General features: G+C 41.8%; 1 protein-coding gene across 4 annotated transcripts in view; it reads right to left on the reverse strand.

The window, feature by feature from the left end:
- SRGAP3 (SLIT-ROBO Rho GTPase activating protein 3) overlaps window positions 1–27,362 on the reverse strand; it is a 289,377-nt gene that overhangs the window by 62,432 nt on the left and 199,583 nt on the right. For all 4 annotated transcript variants that reach the window (XM_053303031.1, XM_053303032.1, XM_053303033.1 and 1 more), the window contains exons 6-7: window positions 26,156–26,284; window positions 1,172–1,393 (exon numbers count right to left, since the gene is read on the reverse strand). In XM_053303031.1, coding sequence (XP_053159006.1) covers window positions 1,172–1,393; window positions 26,156–26,284 — 351 coding nt within the window. The remainder of the gene's footprint in view (window positions 1–1,171; window positions 1,394–26,155; window positions 26,285–27,362) is intronic.

The following is a 27,362-nucleotide window of genomic DNA, read 5'->3' on the forward strand; positions in this document are numbered from 1 at the left end:
AACGCAACATTTGAGAGTAATTTCAGACATACATTCAAAATAGGCAGGGGGAGAGGAAACACAAGAGGTCTTCCTTTCCCCATCTTTAGAACCTCCAACACTACTCTACAATTCATTATGCATGAACCATGTACAATGGGCAAACCAAACTCATGACCACATGTTAAGGTTATAGAGGACACTATGACACAATACCACCTAAGTATGATCTGTTTGGCCTATGGCTGCAATAAAAGAACTACTACTACCACAGTATGCAAATTCAAGGAAGATCAGGATGTTGATAGCTAAACTACTGATCAGTTAAGGAAGCAAAGAATATACATGAAGATGTTCCAAAACTTCAGACTGATAGAAAGAAAAAAACAGGAAACAGCGTAAACCATTTTGAGTCTGTAATGCTCTTTTTCTATTGCATTTAGTAATAGCCTTGCTCAGAGAAAGCATACTGGGCAAAGTGATTTATTTATGCTGATGCAGTAAAGCCACTCAGATATTTTAAAATCAGTACGTATGCTGAGTTGTTCTGAGGTGGATTACATAACAGGTTCTCCAAAACAAAGATATAACTTATTTTATGCTCAAAAGGTTTAGACACTTGAAACTCCCTCATCCATTAAGAAGCAGAGAAGCTGAGGCAGACTGTATTTTAGAAGTTCCAATTTACCAGAAGGCTAGTGGAACATTTACTCACTGTCCCTTTTCTAAATGCATGTCAAATGGAAGGAAAGTGCCACCAACAAAAACTCAGTAAGTAGTCAATGACTTCTATGGCGTTTTGTCTAGCATGATCTAACTCAGGGCTGCACAACTTTGGCCCTCCAGCAGTTTGACTACAACCCCCATTACCCCCCCGTACTACTGGCCACCATGGCTGGGAATGATGGGAGTTGTAGTCCAACAATAATTGAAGGTCCACAGCTGTACAACCCTGCTCTATCTGAAATGTAAAATATTATTAGTCTGGGCAGGTGCTAGCAATCTGGAATTCCTGCTCTAGAAGAAAAGTAGAAGTAATCATAACTAAATGCACAGAAATTCAACAGGTGAAATGCAGATCTTGCTGAAAGTAACTTATTGGTGCTAGAATGGAGAAGTGTTCCATCTTAAAGGAGGCCAAAGTGACACTGCAATATGAACAGTAAAAACCAATTTCTACAGGTTACATTACCTCATCCCCCATATGTGGCTGGTATTCAAATTTCAGAGGAGGGCAAAAGACTTGATTGCACATATCCATGACTGTGTGTTTGTCACTTCGTGCATCCAGGTTGTCTACAGCATTCTCGATGATGTCAAGGCCCTCATGACGTGAGGTTTCTAGATTATATTCTGCAGAAAGATATGTTCTAAATGTCCGTGCCAGGCTGGCATGGAACCCCAAGTCACAGCACTAGGGAAGAGAGAGAAACCGCCATGAGTCTAAACAACAGTAGCTACAAACAACCTCTAGAGACGGATATGTCTTTCACCTGAAGAATTCACAAATAGCTGCTTATCAGAGGAAATGGAACAATAAGAATAAATCTTATTATTTCTAACACACCAACAAAACTAAACACAGTGAAAATAATCAAGACAGAAACATCGGTTGTATGACTCAGGCCAGGGCTTAAGACAGACAAGCAACATAAGTGAAGGGAGTGGTGAGAAAAAGTGTGAGCTCAATGATATAATACAAAAACATCTGTGGGTGAATGCTGGGAATATTGTTTAATGCACAGAAAGCAACAAATGGAAGGAATTACAGTATCAATTAAAATAGGTGCAAGACCCTCGTGGTATGACTCAAAAATAACATTAATTCCCAAAATAGGTAGAGACCTACAGGAAGTTAGTTCCTATAGACCAATTTCCCTACTTAATGTTGATTTAGAATGTGAGCCCTTTGGGGACAGGGAGCCATCTTATTTGTTATTTCTCTTTGTAAACCGCCATGAGCCATTTTTGGAAGGGCGGTATAGAAATCGAATTTTATTATTATTATTATTATTATTATTATTATTATTATAAACTATAAACCAAATTATTGGCTAACCGACTTAAATTAATCATTTATAAAATTGTTCATATAGATCAACCAGGGTTTATACCTGAGAGAAATATATTCAACTAACCGACCTGCACAGAGCATCTGTGCGCTTTTGGGGGGCCTGCTGTTCCCTCCCTCCTGCCTCACTCACTCTTGCCCCCCTCCCCCCCTCCTGTCCCACTCTCTCTTGCCCTTGCCCCCTCCCCCTCCCTCCTGCTCCACTCTCTTGCCCCCCTCCCCCTCCCTCCTGGCCCACTCTCTCTTGCTCCCCTCCCCCTCCCTCCAGCCCCACTCTCTCTTGCCCTCCTCCCCCTCCCTCAGGCCCCTCCCCCACTCTCTTTTGCCCCCCTCCCCCTGCCACCACAGCCAGGTCCTCCTTACTGGGGCAGTGGCGGTGGGCCGAAAGATTTCCCTCTTCCATATTTTGGACACCCCGGCCAGGCCATCCCGCCGCCTCCGCCTCCCGCTTGTTCAGGCCACCGCCGCCACCTCTTATACCTGGGACGGCCTGGCCAGGCCAGGCCAGGCTGTCCCACAGCCTCTGCCTCCCGCTTGCTCAGGCCGCCGCCTCTCATACCTGGCACGGCCTGGCTAGGCCGTCCCGCCACCTCCCACCAGGTCGGGCTGCCGCTGCCTCTTCCATACCTGGGACGGCCTAGCCAGGCCGTCCCACTGCCTCCGCCTCCCAGCAGCCAGCCGAGGCCACCTCTTCTGGCCGTTTTGCTTGCGGTCCGCTCCCACCGCCGCCATTTTTTCTCTCCTCAACTCTCGCTGCGGCTGGGCCCAGGAACTCTTGCAATGTCTCGCGAGAGTTCCACCACCAAATTCTTAAGGACACACATGCCCTTAGAGAAATAAGTATATAGATTCTATAAGAAAGTTATTAGATATCATTTACGCTTCTAAAGTTAAGTCAACTTCTCTAGTGATATGTTCTTTAGACATACTTAAAAGCTTTTGAATGTCTAGAGCCAATTTTTTAAAAACATATTTTAAAGAAACTTAAATTTGGCCCAGCTTTTCACAATATGATTGATCAGATTTATGGTCCAACTAAAGCCCAAATTAGAATGTATAACTTCAACTCTGAGTGGTTTTCAGTGTCTAAGGGTACTAAACAGGGATGCCCCTTGTCACCTCTGTTATTTAACTTAGCATTAGAAATGTTAGCAATTGCACTGCAGTGCTAGCAGCTCCAAAGCCAGTTTCCTTAGGATTGCATCCTTCATTGATGAAGGGATTTAAAACATTTGCATTGATTAAAATAAATCTCGATTAGCAAAAACTCTTATCACACAACACAGAAGATACTACTGTAAGTTCCTCCATGTCTCTCCATGACAGAGCAGCTTTTCACGCATATTAAGCTATTCTTGCCCAATTCACTTTGGGGGGAAATCTGGATTTTAATTGTTAACTAGGAAACAATTTCTGCCAAAAAATAAAAAATGCTACACTAAGACATGCTTCCAAGATCTATCTTAAGTATCACAGAAGTTGGCTTGAAAGAAGAACCAAGAGCAAGCAGGGTTTTTTCCCCTAAGAATGGCTGTTCAAAGATAATATAGTTTCCACCCAAGCCTGAAGGGAAATTACCAATGCAGTGATTGACTGATTGCTGATGCAGAAGGGAGAGAGCTAACATTCATATCATCTGAACAGCATGGACATCATAACTCAGAATCGAAAGCTAGGAAGAAAACAATGGTATAACCAGGATGGAGTTAGGGCAACTGAGCTCAAATCAACGATCCCAAGATTTTGCAATGAAGGTTGAATGAGACCAGTGGAAAAGTCTATACTGGAATGGACTAAAATAGAATAGTGTGGATTGGATGCATTGGATCCACAGAGTTCCTAAATAATCATCCACTTGTACCCAATTTACAGTGTTATGGGTTTACCTTATTTACATATACATAACAGAAGTGCTTTATACTGTCTATAATCCCTCATCTAGTATGTCAATCAGTTGCCTGAAGGAAGGGAAAAATAGGATGCCTTCAAGAAAAATGAGGAAAACCTTAGAGCTGTGACTGGCTAGATTCAAAGAAGCATTTTAATTTCACTCAGTATACATTGGCTTGCCTGAGGAAAATGCATCTCTTAATTGTACCACATATTTGAATAGCTGTTGCAACACGGACATTGGCAGAAGTAAAAGCAGTTTCCTGTTATAGCGCAGCTTAAACGTAACCAGTCTTAAGAAGATGGGGAAATAAGGCAGATGTGAAGAGTTGTACAAACTAGGTTTTTTATTGAGCCATTTTCCATATTAGTGTATTTCTTCGGGCCTACAGCAAGAAGTACACTTTTAAAAATTAGCATTACGCAGCGTTATTCTCTCCTCTCGTTTAGGAATGAAATATTTCCTTCTTGCACAGATGCTGCAATATATCAAAAATAAAGAACCTATAATAAGAACAGAGGAGAAAGATCTGCTGATGTAGGTAGCATGAAGTGGAAGGCATCTTTCATTTGCTTCTGCAGCTCAGTAATGGAGACCACTGAATTATTCTCAGACAAAACCCATCAAAATTCTAAATTCCATTACAAAGTAGAGATGGAAAAAGGTTAAGAAGTTGTGCTTATATGAATAAAACAGTAGCAGGCAGAACATTTATTGCTGCCTTAGTGACAGCCAAGAATAACGAGAGAGCTGGACAATCTATCAAGATATTCTGGTGGGTTTTTTGTTTTTTTTTAAGGTGGTGGATTCTAGGATTGTTCTTACACCAAGTTTGCAGCTAAGAAGAATCCTATAGGTGCACTGCCTACACATAATAATCAAGAACAGATTTCTCCAGTGTTGTGCTCCCAACTCAGAATCACAGAACTGGAAGGGACCTTGAAGGTCTTCATCCAAACTCCTACTCAACGTAGACATCTGCTCAGCATCCCTGACAGATGGCCATCCAGCATCTGAAAACCCTCTAGTGAAGGGGGAACTGCTCAAGGCAGACTGTCCCACTGCTGCACAGCTTACACTTAGGAAATTCTTTATCATGTTTAGCTTCCTTTGTAATTTCAACCCACTTGTTCTAGTCCCGCCCTCAGGAGCAACAGAGAACATGTCCACTACTTCAGCTATTTGAAGACAGCACAGCTACCATATTTATGTTTACATTTATATCCCACTCTTCCTCCAAGGAGCCCAGAGTGGTATACATCGTTATGTTTATCCTCACAACCACCCTGTGAGGTATGTTAGGCTAAGAGATAAGAGACTGGCCCAGAGTCACCCAGTGAGTTTCATGGCTGAGTTGAGATTTGAACTTGGGTCTCCCCAGTCCTGGTTCTACACTCTAAGTATTACACCATGCTGGCTGTCCAGTTTTCTTCTCTTTTCAGGCTGAACATACCCAGCTCCTTCAACCATTCATCAAAGGACTTGGTTTCCAGATCCTTCATCATCTTGGTTGCCTTCCTTAGATGCTGTTTTAGTTTTTCAGAGAATGTGGGGCCTAGAACTGGACACAGTATATCAAGTGAGATCTGTCCAGCACAGAATAAAGCGGTACTATTACTTCTTGTGAAATGGACACCAGGCATCTGTAACAATGTGCAACAAACTTAAAAGAGCAATAGTTGTATGTCTGCATTTAACATGAATTTTCTTTTTTAAAAATGAGAGAAATAATTCTTGTACTGCTCATTTCAAGAGGCGATTATTTGATGATATTACAGTTACGTCAAAACTAGGTATCTGACTAGTACCTAATTCTTTTCCCAAACAAGGCCCTACCCAAAGAAATTGAACCTGACCAAGGTTGGGGTACTTATCTTCTGGTGACTGGCATTATTAATGCAGCAGTTGAGCAAGTGAGCATTTTTCTTCACAGAAAGCTGCCTTATTTAGAGTCCCCTTAAGTGTACATCATCTTAATTCCAGAGAGAAGTAATGAATCAAATGGAGAACATGTAGGACCTTGTACACACCTTAGAGGCAACAAAAGAGTCCCTGCTCATGAAGAAATTCATTTAAGTGGTGGGGATATCCTTAAAGATGCAACATAATGAAGAAGAAATGAAACTGGACCACATCCATTTTGTAACATATGACCTAAATACAGCAGCTAACATCCAGGTTGAAATTAAGATATTGAAAAGTGACAAAGTCCAACCCGAAAGCTAACTCCTTTTGAAGCAATAGTAGAATCATTCCCTAATTTCCTTCTCATTGTGGGTTTATTTTATAGCTCCTAACAAAGTATATAAACCAGTGATGCTGGTGGTCATGCATGAAGATAAGAAAGCTGTGCCTAACTTGACTATGGAGTTTCTATTACCTCAAACTATAATCTGAGGATTTGGTTTTTGTTTTGTAAATATTGGTTAAGATTCTTTTAATATATGCTCATTATGATTAGACAGAAATGGGAAGGTTACTGGATATCTATCTGTTGCACTATGGCTTTCTAAATTCAAAAAGATTTTTGGAGTTTATGCAAATCTTCCAGTATATCTTAGACACTACATTTGTGACTGCCAAATGTAGAATTACTGTAATTCTATGTAGTTCATTTGGGTAAGCAAGTATGGATAAGTATTATTTGTTAGTCAACATTTGAGGATACTGTAATTGAGACTTATCTTCTTTCATCTTTATTCAACTTTATTCAACACTAAATTCAACTTTAGTGTTTTGATATTGTTTTATACTTATAATGTATTCATAAATACATTATGAAAGCCAGCATGGTGTAGTGGTTAGAGTGCTGGACTAGCACCGGGGAGACCTGAGTTCAAATCCCCATTCAGCCATTATACTAGCTGGGTAACTCTGGGCCAGTCACTTCTCTCTCAGCCTAACCTACTTCACAGGGTTGTTGCGAAAGAGAAACTCAAGTATGTAGTACACCGCTCTGGGCTCCTTGGAGGAAGAGCGGGATATAAATGTAATAATAATAATAATAAATATATGATTTTGCAGTGGTATGATTTAAGCACTTTCTTGTATCAGTCTGATGCTATATCACAGTATTGGGGAACAGCAGTGGCTTTGTAGATACATATATTTGTGGAAAGAAAAGCAGTGGTAAGGGCATAAATGTGGGGTTTCAGTCTTATTCATTAAAACAGTATACTCTCCAATATTTAAGAGCTGGAAATCAGCATTTTGTTTTGTTGTAAGTGAACAGCAGTGTTCATAATCAACTACAGACTAAGCAAACATGACTTAGTTTTTGATAACTAGTGGGGCACATCACTAGATTCCATGAAAGGAGCCGTCCCAAAATCTGCATTCTCAGACAACCTAGAAAGTACATCATGCACATTCAGATACCTCAATCTGTATACAGGAGAACCCCAGTATCTGTGGGGGTTCCGTTCTCTGCTATAACCGTGAACACAGAGGCACTGAGCCAATAACTCCAGGTTTGGTTTCTGGGCTGGGGTGGGACTAAAAACGGATGGAAACTGGAAATGGTCAAAATAATACCAAGTGCTCTACCATGTTCTGCATGTCCCCAGATGTCCATCAATGCCCCACAAAAGGCCCAATTCTGCCAATTTTTGGCCCAAAAAAAGCTTTAAAAAGAAAAAAGAAAAAACAAGCCACAAAATGACTCCTCTGCTCAAAATGGTGGCCAGAAATAACCTTGGTGGTCATTTCCAGCCACCCTGAACCTGCAGATATGAAAAACTAACTCTTTTTGCCCCTTTGTTCTCACTGAGGTCAGGTGTCAATTTGCAGATGTTCAATCTGTGATTGGTGAGGTTCTCCAGTACTGTTATCACATCTATCAATCACTAATTAAAAACATTTTTTAGAATTTCAGCAAACCATGCATACTAGCAAAGATGTGATATATAGTTCTTTAGTCAAAGCATCTACAGGCTGGGCCAGCCAAAGAGCTGCAGCAAGCAATGCCACATCATTAAGTACAAAATTGGCACAAGCAAACACACAATTTGTACTTATAGTGAAAATGTTTAATTGTGTATATTTGTGTGGGAATATCATAGATGCTTTGTGAAGTGCCTTAAAAACAAAAGTAGATTTAGACCCATTATCCAAAGAGTTAGTCCATGAGCACAACCTTTATCCAGCATTCCCAATGCTTGATGTATCTGAGAGCTGAAATCAAGCCACCTGTATTGGCTTCCAGTGGCTAGAGATCACTGCAAGCATATCATATCATATATTTATATATTCATTTGCTTTGTATGCCCCTTTTCATGAGCCCCAAAGTGACTCAAAAATACAAAAAGATTTTTTAAAATGGGTAAAGGAAATAATTGCTGGATGTTATCCTCACCCCAGAGGTCGGTACCACCATATATGCTGTATTCTCACACGCTCAGAGGCGTATCTAGGGGAAATAGCACCTAGGGCAAACACTGAAATTGCGCCCCCTGTCCAGACATCTGACACCCATCTTTCAGATAACTTCACCATAATATCAGCTGAAAAATACAAGTCAAGCTCGTTAATCTTTTAATATTTCAAAAACTATTTAGCAGTGGATGTAGCCAGACCAAAAAATGCTGGAAAACTACAAATTTCTGTATGCTGGGGCTCATGAAATACCCAAATACTATGTGAAGGTGTACTTGGAAAACTAAACAGAAGTGCCTGTCTAATTCTCTACTATGCATTATAGCATTACCATTACATAAGTTTTAAAAATCAATGGAGAATTTGACTTTTCCTAGATACTCTGAAAATAATTAAAGGATATTCAGAGTAAACTGTGTCACTGCTTGGAATATATTCTAGTATTTCAGAAAGACAGTTAAAATGAGAGAAAGAGAGCAAGAAACTCCCAGTGGGCCTTAATACTAAGGATTTCACACTGATTCAAAGACAAACTCACCATTAATAGCCATAATATTAAGACATCACATTTAACTCACTTATCACAAGAAGCAAAGTAAGAGCAAATGAATGCAATCCTAGCTCATAAGCTTCAGCTCAGTATTCACAAGCCCTGATTCTCTGTACATAGTGCCAATCTGAATGTGTGTACAGTGTCTTATATTATATATATATATATTTAATTTTTGTTTACCTGTAGCCCCTTCGGGGGGCTTCCTAAATGCCATGGGGGGTGTCTGCAAAGCTTCTCCCTCACCCTGCTGGCCTCTAGGGCCTCGCAGGGACCATTTGAGCATGTGCGGTGGCCATTTTTAAAAATAATCTTTTTTAAAAAAATGGCAGCTGAAAACAAAATGGCCACCGTGCATGCTCAAATGGCCTCTGCAAGGCCTGGCATGGCCTAGGGCCTCACAGAGGCCATCTGAGCATGTGCGGTGTCCATTTTGTTTTCAGCAACCATTTAATTTTTTTTAAACAATTTTACAAAATGGCGCCCCCCCCTTCAAGTGGCGCCCGGGGCAAGTGCCCTGCCTGCCCCACCCTAGATACACCCCTGCACACAGTGCACCTGCTGCTGGGGTTTTGCCCTTTAACAAACAAGTGGCCAAACTCTCCTCCACAGGGGAAAGTGTGATCAGGGCTTAGAATGAAGAGCAAGAGCCGAAGGAAGATATTCTTCCTGTTTGTCAGCTTGGGGAAAAGCAGAAGCTGTGGCTCAAATGGGTAGAGAAAACAGCCAGTGCAAACTGGGAGCAGAGGCCAGAGATGACTCTTAGCACTTCCTCCCACCACGGGAGAAGGCAGGCTCTGGGCAAGTCTCCAACTACTGCTGCCTGATTTACATGCCAGAAAAGAGCCTGCTTCCTTCTCCTGGACGCCACACATTCCCGGGCTACATGACAACATGCACATCTACTACAAGTTTGTGTACCCTGAGGACTGTAGCAAAATTAATCTTGTTCTAATAATCCATTCAGTAGCTACTATAGTGAATCACAGAAGACAGAGCAATATAATTCATTGGTCTTTTACTGAATAACTAAAATTAGGTGGTTGATGGGAAGAGACAAAACACACACACACTCTCTTTTCCAAATATATGGCAGAGTGCTGCCAAGAGTATATTCCCCCAGTTTTCAATTGTTCTCTCATCTCTTGTTATTTTCAAGGCATGTTCACAGAAGGATTTTACAGCATTTTTTTCCATTCCTAACTCAAAGTGAAATATTAAAACTCAGTTATTGCCATGAGCAACTAGCCAAAGACGACATCTCATCTTTACTGATGATTTGAAGAGACACCCCTCAATTCAGATTTAAGTCACACCAAAGAGAGGAATTCATCTTACTGTGTTCCAAAAGCTGTAGCACCATTAAAAAAAAAAAAAAAGCAACTCTGGAAACACGGAAGATGTCAGACCCTACTAGGTATGTGCTTTGTTACTTATTCTATTCCTTAGCTGTGAAGGGAACTAGCGTGGTGTAGTGGTGAGAGTGCTGGACTAGGACTGGGAAGACCCGAGTTCAAATCCCCATTCAGCCATGATACTAGCTGGGTGACTCTGCGCCAGTCACTTCTCTCTCAGCCTAACCTGCTTCACAGGGTTGTTGCGAGGAGAAACTTAAGTATGTAATACACTGCTCTGGGCTCCTTGGAGGAAGAGCAGGATATTAATTAATATAACAACACTCGATTACAGCTACCTTGGCAAAGGAGTAATCTAAATTGATCAGTATTCTTCACTGTAAGGCCCGGGAGCCAGCGATGGCCCACATCAACCCTATGAGCAATGCCCTGATTGTTTACTGGATCTGTGTGAAGATTTGGTCAAATTGAATACTCTGCACTTCCCCCTAGAGCCATGTGGGGACAACCATTCCCACTGTGCAGTGCTGCACTTTGCCCAATGCTGGGGGGGGGCTCCTTTAAGGGAAACAGAGCCCTCTGGAGCCCCTGCACCATCTTGGAAGACGTGCACAGAAGTATAACCCTTCTGAGGGCTTTCCTCCTCCTCGAGATCCTGAGAGGGCTTCGTCTATTTTAAAGGTCACTTCCAGCACTGAGAAAAGCACAGTACTGTGCAGAGGTCAGCACAGTGGGAAATGGCTCATGTATTGAAGGTTTTTTGCCCAAATGACCCCTTCTTTGAAAAATAGTGACTATGACTGACAGTATCTTTTGTCCGAACCTTGAATTAACTCTTCAGTGAAATCAGGCTACTGCTATTCTATCCAATCCAAACTATCAAAGGACTTGTAAAAAAAAAAAAAAAGGAAAACAAAAACCTTGCTATATTCTTAAAATAAGGCTAGCCTATATTAGACAGGTTGGAAATCAGATTTTTTTGTGTGTGTGTTAAACTTCTAGAGGCAATTTAAAAGTAGAAATTGATGCACATGCGCACACACACACAAACACAATGTGCCAGGCTGTATTTCAGCCCCTTCACTCTCAAAACAGAAAGATGGTAGTATGTTTGTCCAGAATAAAACAAGCAAAGCAGATATTATTTTTGTTTACACAATCAGACAGGTGCTATTGACTGGTTTGTTTTATCCAGACATCGAGTCCTTCCCAAGGACCTAGGATGGCTGAATTTTATTATCAATATTGTTGCTATTATTATAGATATTGTCGCAGAATATAGGCTGTTCCCAGTAAAGCTGCTTTTTGTAATTGGCCAGTGGTGATTTTGGTGGCCCCTATGGTGTTGAGGTGCTCTTCAAGGTGATTTGGAATTGCACTTAGGGCGCCAATTACTACTGGGATTATTTTGGTCTTCTTCTGCCACAGCCTTTCAATTTCAATTTGTAGATCTTTGTATTTTGTGATTTTTTTCCCCATCTCTTTTTCTTCTATTCTGCTATCCCCTGGTCGATTATTTTAACTTGTTTTTCTTTCTTCTCAACTTAATAATAATAATAATAATAATATTAATATTAATTTGATTTCTATACCGATTTCGATAAGTAACAAGATGCTGGAAAATGCAGCACTCAGACCCCATACGTATCATCCAAGTATACTGCATTGAAGGAGGAAACCAAGGAGCAGCAAGAGAGATTCCAACTTTTCTTTCTGCTTTCGTTAACTGTATGGATCTGCCTTTAGTGACATCGATTGGTGGTTTATTTCTATTATTTCTTCAAGGGACCAGGAAAACTCAAAGCTGCCTCTTCTCTTCTAGCTGTCAGGAATATCACCTATGGGCTGTTTAAGTAAGGATACCCCAGCAGTGGTTACTGAGGTAAACAGCCACTTTTTTCACACAAAGCTCAAAATGGCTTTGAGGTTTGTTTTCTGACAGGCTGCAGGACTATTTTGAAATGAATAAACACATGTACACAATTATACATGCCACACAGAAATAAATTAAATTGACTAACATACCCAATCTTTGTGTTTCCCAAGAAGAAAATAAATTCTTTATAAGGTGCAAGCTTTGGCAAAATAAAAAGTGCATAACTTGGCCCTGCTTGAGTAAACGCAAACCATCTGCACTGGGTTTGATAAAGTGAATGAGTATATTCTGAACATCTTTTGTTATGGTCTTTTGGGGACAACAGTTTGCACCCCTGTACTTTTCTCCCCACAACATGCTCCATAGCGTTCAGGACCTGACATGGGAATGTCAGACATAGGAACGCAATCAGCCTCCTTGATCTGGCATCCATGACGCCTTAGACACAACAAAGGATCATAATGGGTTGAGAAGCAATGCTACTAAAGCAACACTGTAACTGTACTCACCAGCTGCATAGCAAGACCAAATCTGGTATGGCTCGATAAGCATATCAGTATGGACTCTGCTTGCTATCCCAGGGGAGTTTCTAGAGGAGCTGGCACTGCGAGAGCTGTCAAGGTCATCTCAAACCTCTCTTAGTAACAGCCAAAAGCAATGCCCAGTGAGTCATGCAAGAGAATCACTGCACAATTACGACAAAGCCTCCCAGAGAAGGGATGCTGTACCTGTCTCTTTTCCTTTGTACTTACTGAACTGGAGTGAGAGCTTTGCAAGCCCCAAGCTAATCAAAATCTTTGTTTGGAACAATTAAAGGTAGTTTCTAGCACAAAATGGTACAGACTCTGCCCATTTTTAAATGATTTAAGAATGGGCCTCTTTTTTCAGCCCAAGGTGTGCTTGAATCCAGTACATGTGCCTGTGCTCAAGCCCTGCCCATCTGTCCACGTAGACCTTCACAATCCTCTTGAACTTCTTGGTGCTCCCAGAGTTCCAGAAAGCTCAGGGGAAGGAAAGCGACGTCCAAGCTGTCTTTCCACTGCACCAGAAGCCTCACTAACGTGGCCCCTTCCTTGCCACTTCCATTGCTGAGGTCTGTCTGAAGTAGGTCAGCGTAGGTTTCACATCTGCATCTCTGAACTGATCAGTCCTTTCAATCACCTGAACAGCTGCCTGAACAGCACCTGAACAGCTGCCTATCCACCTCCTTCCACTCAGAGGACTACAGCCTTGCCAGCAATGCACTACAGCTTCACAGACAGCTTAGGATAAGTATTGGATTGTGGCGCTCTCTTGCTCTCTTCCCCCACCCTACCTTCTATACTAGGATTCTTTCCAGCTTGCATTAGTTAAGAAACTAGACGCTCTGCTGAAGATCCAGCATCTTGTAGTCCACCACCACTTTTGCCCGGCTCCCCGAGGGGTTACCAACTAATGCTTTAATCTTGTATGCATCTCTTTTTAGTATACTTAACTCTCCCTACCCCACAAAGAGATCCGTTTTGACTCCACTATATACTTTTGCATACTCTGTAATGTTAACTTTACACACGGCCAGCTTTCTGGCTACCTTATGATACTGCTGTATGCACATTTGCACTTGGAGTTAATTCCCCCACATCAATCAAAAGCACATAGAACATGGCAATAATCACACATCTGAACAAACGTGATAACATTTCCTTTTGAATGAGACAAGTCAGTCCCCTCAACACTTTGATTATGAATTTTCACTGTGGAAAACCTCTAAGACAAAATCTCTGCGACATATAGCTGTGTGTCATCCTTGCCTGATGCACACAATTAGCCTCAAAGTAAGTTTATGTCAACAAGAGTTTTTAATTAGCTCTCTGTTCAAGTCAGGGATCAAGTCATGCTATAGCAGAAGTGGAGATCTAGTAAAAGGAAGCAATCAGTTTAGAGACCATTCTTAAGCTTATAAACCTTTGCTTGTAATGGACTAAAAACTGTTACTTTCTTTCTGAAGCACTGAAATAATAGTGGAGCCTGTAGATTATATGACAATGCAAATGATACATGAAGTGGCCATAGTGTTATTTCATACAAAGATTTGGGGGAGCAATCCTACAGAAATTCTTCATATTTTAAATGAGATAGTTCCAATTATATGTGACATAAACACATTTATCTTTAGACTCTGGAAAGGAATTTCTCTCCCTAATCCCAACAGAAGCATTTTTAAATGAATATGATCCTTAGAGAAGCAAATGTGCGACTTTTTGGCACTCTGCTATGTGACCAATGTCCTGTGAAGCAATTAAGTTTTTTTGGTTTTTTTTAAACCTGTCTTGCTTGAAATATCTGTTGTATTTCTCCGACTCCCCAAAGAATATTTCTTGGAATATATACATGTTGGATTTTTAAAGGATTTTCTAAATGCAGTGAGTCTTTTAAAGAGTTTTTTTAAGAATATAAGCCAAGTTCAACAAATCAGTTTTATTTTGCACCCATGGACGGCCTCCTCCTCCATTTTTTGTGTGCCTCTCAATGGGTGCGGCGGCCCTCCATTCCAGCCAAATTTAGCCATCATTACCACAGTTTAAAATAGCGATAGAACAGCCTAACCACACACTTCCTCATCTGAGAAAGTCTAGCAATATCTAATTAAAAGAGTATCGCTTTACAGGCAAGCCAGGAGTAGACTATACTCCCCACATCAAGAGAGACTCTCTCAGCCACACCAGCTTCCTTGTTGGGCCATTTTCAAAGCCACAGACCAAAAGTCAAAATTCTCCAGTGAATGTGGGCGTTGACCATCCGTTATGTTTTGTTTTGTTTTAAACCAACAGGAAAATAAGATGGGGCATCTCCCTACAGATCAGCTTTGACCCCCAGAAAATTTAAAACACTGCGGTCAGTTGGACATGTGAGGGTCAATTCACATTAGAACTTGATTCAACTGGTGCCAGGTTTTTTGTTTGTTTGTTTGTTTGTTTTTTCCTTGTCTTAATTGAATGTGTGTAGGGCAAACTAGCCACCAGTGTTCGGTCATCACAAGCATTTCAGTTGCTATAGGAAAAATAATCCACAGAGTGAAAGTTAAACCAAAGTATGTGAATAAGGCCCAACATAGCGGAGAAGAAAAGGGATCCTAAAGAACTGCAAGCTCACCCTCCGTGACCCAACTCCTTGCTCTTGATTTGTGTGCACACAAGGACAGAGTGCAGTTCATGTTGTTCACTAATTGCCAGTTTAAAATAATGCTTAAGATTACATGTCCACTGCTCCAAGGAATTCTTCAGCTATTTGAAGCCAGCAGCCTCTGACAACCAAAGAGCAGAGCTCTGTCCAGTAATTCCTGACTGGAAGAATTCCTCATCTTTGTTTCATATACATGCAAAAATCTTCCCCTCAGAGCTGCAGAGGAAGTGAGTGGTTCAAGTGCTTAAAATTGCTAGTAACACTGCAAAATAGCCTCCTCAGCAGGAAACAGCACAGAAAAGACAGAAGAGTGGAAAAGCAAATGCTGTGCCATAAACTCCACTGAGCCTTTTGAGAGAGGCTAATTTCCCATGATGGAAGCTGTTTATTCTTTTTTATTGCCAGACTATTGACTTTATCTGAACAACCCTGAAGCTAGGAGATCACTTTAGTCAGTGATGTATGTACAGTATATCAAGCCGAAGCAAAGACACCCACCTTGCAACTCTGAACAGGCTTCCCTTTGCTAAGGAGGGTCTGTCCTGGTTTGGATTTGAATGGGAGACTATATGTATTACTGTAAGATACTCCTCTTAGCGGATGGGTCCGCTGTGGGAAGAGCATCTGCATGCTTGCATGCAAAAGGTCCCAGTTTCCCTCCCTGGCATCTCCAAGATCGGGCTGAGACTCCTGCCTGTAACCAGAAGCTGCTTCCAGTCTGTGTTGACAATACTGAGATCAATGATCCAATTGTCTGAATCACTATATGGCAGCTTCCTATGTTCCTATGACAGTGTTACAGTCGCACATAGTATGTGTGTTAAAATTATGCTTCTGATCACAATGTGCTTTCTCAGCAAGAATATTTACCCTACATCTGTTCTGCACAGGGTAAACACTATACATCCTACATAGAATACATAAGTATACCCCAACATTAGAGCTCTTCCAGATCAGAGAAACTGATAAAAATACTTGCCTGATCCAAAGCAAAGCCTTCCAGTCAGGTAGGGGCAACAGTCAGCTCAAGCCATCCTTCACTCTCCCTACTTGCTTACAAGTATTACTTAAACACAGTCAAATTAAAATTTCTATTTTGAAATTAAGCTCTGAGAAACTGGAAGAAAGTCTGAGCATGTCGATCAATTCTCCATTAAGGAACACATACAGCCTGTTTTAAAAATCTTAAAATGCTTATTCCAGACTAGTTGAGCTCATATTCTGCACTGGCATATCTGGCCCTGTTATATATACCAACACACCAGAGGCTCTTTAAGTCTTCTGAATTGTTTATCCAACAAGCTCTTATAATTATGGGTTGCAGTTTTAATAATCCTAGGACAGCTTGACTAGGGCAATTAGGCTATACAGTTGGCTCTCGTTATTTGCAGGGCCAAATAATGTTTTGGTCTACAACCACGGATAATGAAGCCTTACGTCAATGGAAATTGGGGAGTTAGGTAGGTTCCATAACCCAGAAAAATGACCAAAGAAGCACCAAACTCACCGGGGGGGGGAGGAGAAATAAGGATGGAGCACAGCACTGTACCTTAGCCACCTCAGCTCTCCTGCTCCCCAACTCTCCAGCAATGCCCCCCAACTTCTTCAGTGATGGATAATCATGATGATTCTTCACTCCACTGCTGAAGTACAGCACTTAGTAGCGCAAGCCCCTTAGCCCAATTGGCTGGTAGGTTGGCCAAAGAGGCAGCACAAAATCAAATCCAGTTCAAGTAAACACAGAGAGAGGAGTGTGAGAGAATCAAGGAGTGAGAGGAGAATCAATTTTCAATGGATAATTAAAATCAATTTATAAGTTAAATTGAATTTTAATTGCAATTTAAATTAAAAACATATAGCACTGTAATTATCAACATCAATTAATTTTATTTTGAATTTTTAAATTAAATACAATTTCAAAATTAAATTTATAAAAGTATATGCCCTTGTAATAATTAGCATCTTACGAGAGCAGCACAATGTTGCAGGAGGCTCCAGAAAATGGCTCCTAGAAGCTCCACAGGAATGGCTCCAAAAAGCCTCCATTAGCTCTAGAGCAATGGCTCCTGAAAGCCCCAATGGCTCCCTAAGGTTATCAAATGCTGTCAAATGGTACCCAAAATGGCTTTTAGAAACACAAAACACTCAAAACATGAAGACCAAAGCACTCCATCCTCTTCCTCTAAACACCTCTCACCACCCATGAGCACATGCAGCAAGAGCACAACCGTAGAAGGTCAGAACTCCACTGCTGAAAACCGTGGATATGTGAAGCCATGTACCACAGAGAACGAGGCTGAGTATAGATTGCCCGACCACAGATATGCAAAACCGTGAGTGCCAAAACCATGCATAATGAGGGCCACCTGTATAATGTGAATTGAACGGGTTATAGCAGTAGCTACATATGCACTTTTGAACCCCATACCACAGCAGAACAAAGATATCACTACAGGGGGACCTCACTCTCCATGGGGGTTCCGTTCCTGCAGATTACAGCGTGTAACGAAACCGCAGATAGATAAACATTGAAGTCAATGGGATCACAGAGATTACGTCCCAAGACTTCAAAAATAATCACAAAAAGTGGCAAACCCCCACAAAAATGGGCCAAATAAAGTGCCCTACTGTGCTCCATGGGCCTTCCTAAGTGAGCCCCCTCCACCAAGCCACAATTTTCCTGAAATTATGCAAACAATTGCGGGGGCGGGGTTGTTTTGTTTTACTAAATGAGCCACAAAATGGCTCCTGCACTCAAAATGGTGGCTGGAAATGACTTCCGAGGTCATTTCTGGCCACCTCTGACCCACAAATACACAGGTTTGCCCCTTTTTGTCCCCTCCCCCCGGGATATGCCAAGGTTGGGTGTATATTACCCGACCATGGATACGCAAATCTATGGATGATGGATACGCGAATCCGCAGATAGAGAGGTTCTCCTGTACTTCTTTTTTTTTCTAACTGGAGCCATTCTAACATACCTACAAAACCCAACAAATAAGTAATTCAGCCTTTCAACACCAAGTTTTGAAGTCTTCTCCATACCAGTGTTTGAGTGTACATTGCTTTAACTGTGTGATAAACTGCAGTGTCATCAAGGGGATTTTCAAGCTCACAAGCAGTTCAAAAATTTTTAAAAATGTGGATGGAAACCAGCCTTTTCCTCCTTGAAAGGGTTGAAGAATCCTGTTCCATTTTACTAATATCACCTGGTTTGTATAGGCAAACAGTTTATCATCATTTCCACATGTGCTATATCGTACCGAACTAGTAAAAATGCCATAAATGCTACATCCCCTCTGGATGCTCATAAACATGCTGTAAAACATCATGCTTATGGATGGTGCTATCTATCTAGATCTATATATAAAAATCAGTTCCAACATTCCAATTCATTTTAAGAGTGACCAAGAAGGTGAACACAAATATGGATACGGCTCAGTTCCTAATGGTTGGGGTCATTAGGAGACGAGAAACACTTTAGCCAGAACCTTTACTTGCCTCTACTTTCACCAATACAAGTGACTCCCATTCACTCCAGTGGGGAAATGCAAGTACAAGTGGACCTCAGCACAGGCAGTCCCAGCAATCTTGTTTTTGTGTATCCACGGCTGTGTAATTGAGACCAGACCTCGCCATACGTGGGTAAGGAAAGGGTTAGGAACCACAGATATGAGGTTCCTAGGTGGCTGGAAATGCCCTCCAAGGTGGTTTCTGGCCACCATTTTGAAGAAAGGAGCCATTTTGTGGATCATCTGTGTTTAAAAAGGGATTTTCACTGTGACTTTCCACCGAAACATCAGCATAATTCGGCATTGGGCGGGGGGCATTGCTGGAAAGCTGGAGACCCCACAGAGCACAATACAACACTTTCTTTCCCCAGTTTCCACAATTTTAAATTTTTCCAAGAGTTCCCCCCCTCCCAAGAGTTTCCTGCAGGAACCTACAGCCCAATCGCCATAGACTTAATGCCCTGTTATCCACGGTTTTGCTACCTGCGGAAAATGGCAGAATGGAGCCCCTGTGGATAATGGGGTCCACCTGTATTTCACTTTGTACAGCACTGTGGTGAGGGCTAAATCTTCCCTCCATCCCTCATAATGGGTGGACTGACATTTGCTGGCAGGGACCCAAATATCCCATAATATATATGTCCTTCCTCCACACATATCCCATCCATCCTAATAATTCTGCAAGGGCACTTTCTAGTAATAAGTAAAACACACACCACAATACTGTAATTTGTCAGATGTGGCAAATATTATCGCTAACACTTGTCTTAAGGGACTTGTCACATAGAACATAAATCAGGACATCATGTGCATTTTAAAGTAGAAATCAAAGTATAAATGTGACTTCAAGTGGATAAGCATCCAAACAAGAAGCAACAAAAATCCTCCCTCTTGAGAGGAACTGAGTCATTAGTTTCAGTCTCCTTAGCCTAAGATTTTGGCAACGTTTACAACTCTAATACCAAATTGCTTAACCCTGTGAATTTCATCTCAAGGCAGTAACATGATCAACCAGTGCTTCAAAAACCAAGACAGAATCAGAAAACAGATGTGGCCTGCCTGCTTTAGAGCATAAAATAGAGAGAGCCCATGTGGCCTAGTGTAAGGCCTAGGAGTTGGGATGCATATTGAAATCCCAACACAGCCATAGGGGCTGCTCTGGGGAAAGCACCTGCATGCTGGCATGCAGAAGGTTCCATGTTCCCTCCCTGACATCTCCAAGATAGGACTAAAAGAAACTCCTGCCTGCAACCTTGGAGAAGCCACCGCCAGTCTGTGTAGTCAATACTGAGCTAGATGGACCAAGGGTCTGATTCGGAACAAGGCAGCTTCCTATGTTCCTAACTGTGGATACTTACCCGCCCATCCCTCCCTCTGCCCACCCCCCAAAAAAACCACGACAACTGCAAATTACAACTGCAATTGTTTTAACAGTTCAGACTGGTATGTGATTCATAAAATTCCAAAACCAACCTGAGCTTGCCAAGAATTGCTTGCAGGAGCCCCCTCTAGTCCCTATTATGTTCCGGGGGTGGGGTGGGGGTGGTACCATCTACATCATTAGTTGCCACTCTTAGGTGATGCAGAGTGGAACAAATTGAACTATAATCCTAACTGCAATTCATTAAGTGCACTATGAGCCTGTTCAGGATTTTCTGCTGGCCCTCATAGTTTTACATTTCTGGAAGTGGCATATTTCCCTACTTTGCAACAGCCCAGCACTTGTTCATCTCCTTTAGTTTGTTTCATTCAGATTTTTTTCTCTGCAGGAAAAATTCAGTATCACTCGCAACAGCAGACAAGGTAGACCACATCTTCATTTACAGCCCCAAAATAAATAAATAAAAAATAAGATAACAGGGGCCACATCCCATTTGTCTGTCCAGACCAGACTGAGGAGACCTGAGTTCAAACCCCCATTCATATCTCACAGCCTAACCTACCTCACAGGGTTGTTGTGAAGATAAGCATAACCATGTACTGGTGGACCTCAATATTTGCTGGGGTTCCGTTCCATGGTACAACCACGGATATGGAAACCATGAATATTGAGTCATTGCAACAATGAGGAATTGGGGGTTAGGTTCCTGGTCGGGGGGGGAAACATAATTAAAATATCAAATTATAGAGAGGGGGTTAATGGAGGGGAAGCTCCCTGAGTCACGCTGTGTTCCAGAATGCCTCCAAATCAGTCAAAAATGATCGGTTTTCTCTCTCAAAAATCAATCAAACAAACACACAGGACCATTTTGAGGCTCCAGAACACAAAATGGTGGCCAGAAATTAATTCCGCAGTCATTTCCAGCCACCCTGACCCACAGATATGCAAGGTTAATGTAGTTTTTCCTTTTTTCACATATGCCGAGGTTGGGTGTCTATTACCCAATCGCAGATACGCGAATCCGCGGATGCGAATCCGCTGGTATCGAGGTCCCCCTGTACACTGCTCTGGGCTTCTTGGAGGAAGAGCAGGATAGAAATGTAAAAATACAAAATAAAAGTATTCCTTTGCCTTAAGCATGTTACAGAACAGCCAGTGAAAACAGAGCTTCATCCCTACTTCTGTCCATGGTAAGGCCACACACACAACCATTATGGACCATAGGGGGAAAACTAATGGCATACAACTGGCACTCTTAATTCCTGTCCCAATCAGTACTTCCAACTACTGTGGCATGTAAGTAATATCATGGTAATATCAATGTTAAGTGTACTCTACCATACACACAAAGCCATTTATCACTGTTGTGCAAGATTAGGGAGTTATTAATTCCAGCAGGAAATACTGCCCACAATCAAGGTTCCTGACAATCAATGACAGAATACCACCAAAGCAAGTGTTATCATGGTATACCCAGCAGTATAAGTAATTTGCTTTTCTGGAATTGGATACATGATTAATGAAGGAAAAATGCTACCAATGCCCTTATGACCAGTGATAGGTTAAAACAAATTCCAGTGTGTATGTCTGGAAAATGTAGAAGGAACACCAGGAGAGGGGGGAAAGGCTATTTTTGAATAAGGGGTTCACACAATTCTGTGCATGTTTACTTGGAAATGAATCTCATTGTGTTCACAAAGTGTTGCTCTCAGGTAAGTATGAAAAGGACTGCAGTCACAGAATTCTTAGGAATAGAAGGCCAGATGAAGTACAATTCTATTTAACCAAATGGGCACGAATGTCCAGAGGGGGGGCTATTTTATGGAAGACACAATAGTTATTCAGTAGATTACTACTACTATTGTTCAGTTTTCAGATCCCTGGCAACAGTAGTAAGATGGCAGACCTTAGCTGTTATACTTTCAACTGTCTTAGACTTCCCGAATACAGCTTGGCCACAGTTATCTATATTCGAATAATATTCAGGCCTAAAAACTGCTGGGTGTTGTACTTGTAGTTGCCATTTAAGACCTCTCAGAAAGTTCAGTGGGGGTGCTGACTGAAACAGGTTAGAGAGAGTGATATTCTTTCCTGTGCTGAAACAGCTTACTAACTTTCTCATTAATTCCCAAACACAAACCAAGGTGCTAGTGCTAACCTTTAACCCCCTAGATGGCTTGAGATCAGGCCACCTGCTCTCATATGAACCTTCCGTTAAAACCAAATGGAAAGGTTCTTCTTCAGGTTCACTGCCTGCTGAGATCCAGCAGGCAGGAACCTGGAAGAAAGCCTTTTCTCTGTTGTTGTTGTTGTTGTTGTTGTTGTTAATTCAATTTCTATACCGCCCTTCCAAAAATGGCTCAGGGCAGTTTACAAAGAGAAATAACAAACAAATAAGATGGCTCCCTGTCCTCAAAGGGCTCACATTCTAAAGAGAAACATAAGGCACACACCAGCAACAGTCACTGGAAGTACTGTGCTGGGGGTGGATAGGGCCAGTTACTCTCCCCCTGATAATTAAAGAGAATTACCACGTTACAAGGTGCCTCTTTGCCCAGTTATGCAGAGGGGGGGTGTTGACACCCAATTTGTACAATGCTCTCCCTAAAAACATGTGCCTGGTGCCAACGCTTGTATTTTTGGTACCTGGTAAAATGTTTCTAGTAACCCAGGCTTTTAACCACTCATGTTAAGGTATTCTGTGTTTTTGGTTACTTCTCTAATTATATTGTTTTAAAATAAATTTTTGATTTTTAATTTTAATTAGTTTTAATCTGGTTTAAATGTTTTCTAATTTTAGTTGTTTTATTATGTGTTTTTGATGTTAATGTAAACTGCCCTGAGTCACTTTAGAAAGAGCGGTATGAAAATCCAATGAATGACTGAACAAATAAATAAAATATTGGTGTTTTATCCAGATTTTTCTCATTCTACTGCTGCAGTGTTTTAGATCTTTTATATGGTTTTTATTATTTTATGCTTTCAATTTTTTTGTGAATTGCCTTGGATTTTTTTCATAATATAAATCTATAAAACAATAAATTTGGGGTCTTCTGAATGCAAGACATGTACCCTTCCACTGAGCTTTGGTTCCTTCCTTAATTTAATGAATAGGGATTAAAAGGAGTACCCATGAGTAAATAATTTCTGTTTCTCAGAGAATCCAGTGTTATTCCTTGCTTATTGGACACAACAGGATTCAAAAGTGTTGCAGATACTGAAAGGTGTTTTATCAACTATCTGGAGAAATGAGCATATTCCCTTTATAACATGATATCCTGAACTCTGCCCTACAATGCTCTCCTGAAGCGTACTAGACATGTGTGAAAACCTGTTTAAACAAACAGCTCTTCTCTTGAGGAACATGAAATTAGGACACACATATATAACTCATGCATCCTTAATAACACTTTGTTTTCTCGGGCAAACAGAATATACAATAAAGCAAATTTAGTTGTACTGAATCAAATATGTTTTGGTTTAAGTCCCCTAAAGGGATTTCCTGGAGTGAGGAAGAAAAGCCATCTGCTGACTCCAAAAGAAGTATCAGAAAGGAAATAAACTTAGGAGGAATGACACAAAAACAGCTAGAGCTAAACTAGCATTTGGAAGCTCTCCAGGAATCCAGAGGCTCAAACTCAATGAAAAAACAAAACAAAACAAAAAGGTCACATATCGAAATAGGAAACCCAAGAAGCAAATCAATAAATACTAGCTTAACCCATGCACAGCATCTGTGTGCTAGCACATGATTGCTCCCCTCACCCCCGCCACAGCCCCCCTCACATCAGGGATATCTCCACCCTCACCTGAACCACACTCCTGCTCCTCCTCCTCCATCCGGTTGCTTCCATCCCCCTCACCTCTCTTGGTTGCGGCTGCAGAGTTGCTGGCACCTGTTGGCCAAGCTACAGACCCCTATCCCTAGAGACCTCCCCACCCTCACCCAAGCCCCGCTCCTGCTCCTCCCCTCAGGAGCAGCAGTGGTTGACCAGCCCCTTCCTCACTGCCACAGCTGCTCGTTTCTCTCAGGCCACTGACAGGCCAGGACACATCCCTTGACTGCCACCTCCCTCCGCCAATGGCCTCGGTAGCGCCAAAACTGCAGCAGTGGTTGACTGGGCCCTTCCTTGCTGCCAATAGGTGCTGCCATGGCCGCTCGTTCCCCTCAGGTCGCTGAAAGGCTCGGGCCTGTCCCTCGCCCTTCCTTCTTTCTCTCCCCCCCACCCCACCTTCTTGAGTTAACAGATTTTGTTTATCTTGTTTCCTCATCTAATTCTCCTGAAGGGGCTCACGGTGCCACAGGCTCCTCCTGCTTCCTATCTGCATATGGAATCCCCACTGCCCAATAACCACAGTGCTTCTGCTCAAGAACCCTAGTGAGAGCTGCTAAGCAGGGGATTAGCCACATGTACGCCTTAGAAAATTATATAGCTAGATACACCTTAGAGAATTATATAGACAGAATCATATTCTCTCCCAACATGTGAACAAGGCATACCATGAAGAACAACAAAAAGAGTGAGGTTACAGGTTCTACATCTCCTTAAAACAAATCTTTTTGAAAACTAAGAATACCCATCCAACAACCAATCTGCCATAATATCTTGAGATTCTCATGACTTGAAAGTCCTACATGAGACTTCTAATTCTAGCACAGAATAATAAATATGATTTAAAGAATTAAATGAGATTAACTTCCTGATGCATGTAACTGACATTTAAACCAGGACAAAGACTGCACACACTAATCACTGCTATAGTTATTACAGCAACTGTGGACAATTAGTATTCCATCAGCAAGGATAAATCCCTTATTGCTAGATCTAGTAGCTACAGAACAGATTCCTCAGCATAACTGGAAGAATCCCTGTTCACTGAGTAATTACAGTGGATGAATGCATAAAAACAATCAACAAAAACCTGATCCAGAGACATTTTTTTTTTTAGCAAAAAGCATTTTCAAATAAGTTTTAAATGCGTAAAAGCCAGACATTCTTGGTATCTAAATGCATAGAAATTAACCAACTCTTGTTGTCTACCACAGGGTTTCTTAACCTTGGGCCCCCAGATGTTGATGGGCTACAACTCCCATCATCCCCAGCCATGTCCATTGTGGCTAGGAATGATGGGAGTTGCAGTCCATCAACATCTGGGGACCCAAGGTTAAGAAACCCTGGCCTACCATGAAATGTGTGAATTCTTGAGCAGTTGTCTGTTTCAGGTTCACCTGGCAATATCTGACCTCAAAATAGGACCCTTTGCTCTGAGAAATCTGTTTCTAGGTGTAATGAGTGCTTTCCTTCTTGATCCTCCCGATGAATGTTTAATGGCACCAACTCTTAAGATTGGCCCCCCAAAATGTTGTGCTTCTTCCCTCCAGCCTCTACAAATGCAGTAAGCAGGAACCTTTGCCTGTTCCTCTTTGGGCCCTTTTGTCTGTCTCTGCTCTTGCCTAGCTGCACTCACACCTGCCCATAGTTCCTACTAGCCTACTCCAATCCCTTCGCTCATGCTTGCCTTGTTCCATTTTCTCAGCACACAACAATTCCTAAGAGCTGCATCTTGGATTCAGAGAGTTACACCACTCCAACTGTGGATGCCCACATTTAACAAGTAACACGTCTCCAAGTTGAGGCCAGCTCTGACCTCATAACTACTTCAAGACCCTAGTTGCTAGGTGGCAACTACAGGGTGCAATCACCACCATGGGAGAAGTCTTCCCCTTCATTCCTACTCCTTGTGCAAAACCATCATGATGAGATGCATGTAAATTCTGATCCCAATGTAAGCAACTGTCTAAAAAGTATATGTTACACATTATGTAGTATACATGTATAGTGGATGTGTTGGCAATGGGTCATCTGAATCCACTTTACAGAAGCAAGGGAACTTAAAATGTAGACACGCCCACAGAGTCAAATAAGGCATTCAACACAGCTGTCAGTCTGAGAATTGAGTTGGGAATCAGCGTATAAAAGAACAGAATCATTCAAGCACTCACATCAATCAGGTCTGAGACATCATGGATGTAGTATTTACTGACTGCTGCATTTGTGGCTGCCAGGTTCAGCAGATAGTCGTTCCTGGCTTTAGTGCACTTCAGCTTATTTTCAGAGTATTTGGCTTGCCTCTGAAAAATATCAATATGAAATACACAAAAGCATGAAAAAAGCATTCCAATGCTCACCCTTTCCCACTACCACTTAACCTCTTAGAACAGACAGACACTGCTGTATTTATTTAACAAAAAAACCTCTCTAATATTTAGGGGAGGATTAAGCAAGTTTGTCTAGCAGCATCAATTTCCTCTGGATAGTTAGCAGCACAGCAAGTGCAATCTACTTCAGCATACAAACTACATTCAGAAACATTTAGTCAGTGCCTTGTAGAAAGACTTGACATCAATCAGATCAAGTAGTAGGGGTGGGAGGAACACAGGATTTCATAACAATACCGTACTGTAAACCAGTCAGTGATGTAAGACTTCTTAATGCAGGGTTAGGCTACAACGTTCACTCAATTTCTGACTGTCCGTGCATCCTCTTTTACAGACAAGAATAATCAAAGTTATCTACAGATTACTGCCTCTGTGGTCTACTTCTCCATATATGTCTAATGTGCATTAAAAATGAGGAGCACCTAGTTTAGCTCTTGCTCACCACTGATTAATCCAGTTTGAAAGGCACATAAGGATAGTGGCTGGATGCCGACCCCAATGGTTCTATACTCAAGTGTGTTATGGAAGCCCTTGGGGTTCATCCTATGAACTCAAAGTGCAGCACCCCACAGAGACATTGCCATGAGCTGACAGCAGCCCTGCACTCCATGCTGCTCCATTTGCTCGACTGACAAACATTACTCTAGCAAATTGCAAATTTACTACAACTCAGCATCTCCCCTTTGTGGTCAACAAAGGCTCTTGGATGCCAGGCTCTTGAACTATCTGCCGAAGCTAGGAGGCTCAGTCTGGGCAGCTAATGCAGAAGTATTTTGTTTGCTCACCTTTTTGCACTGAATGTCTCAACCACTGGGGGTGGGGGGTCGGGAGGGTTTGCTTTGCTTTGTTTGTTTTCTGAGCTATCACTCTCTGGAGGCCTTCCCTCCTTCTAGCTGCCCTTTTCAACTCTCCTTGTGTTGGACAATTTAATGGCAGAGCACATCAGGCCCTGATGATGTAATGCACCCCCCCCCCTGGAAGCACTCCACAA

The sequence above is a fragment of the Hemicordylus capensis genome, chromosome 2 (genome assembly GCF_027244095.1).
Source record: "Hemicordylus capensis ecotype Gifberg chromosome 2, rHemCap1.1.pri, whole genome shotgun sequence".
Lineage (NCBI taxonomy): Eukaryota > Metazoa > Chordata > Lepidosauria > Squamata > Cordylidae > Hemicordylus > Hemicordylus capensis.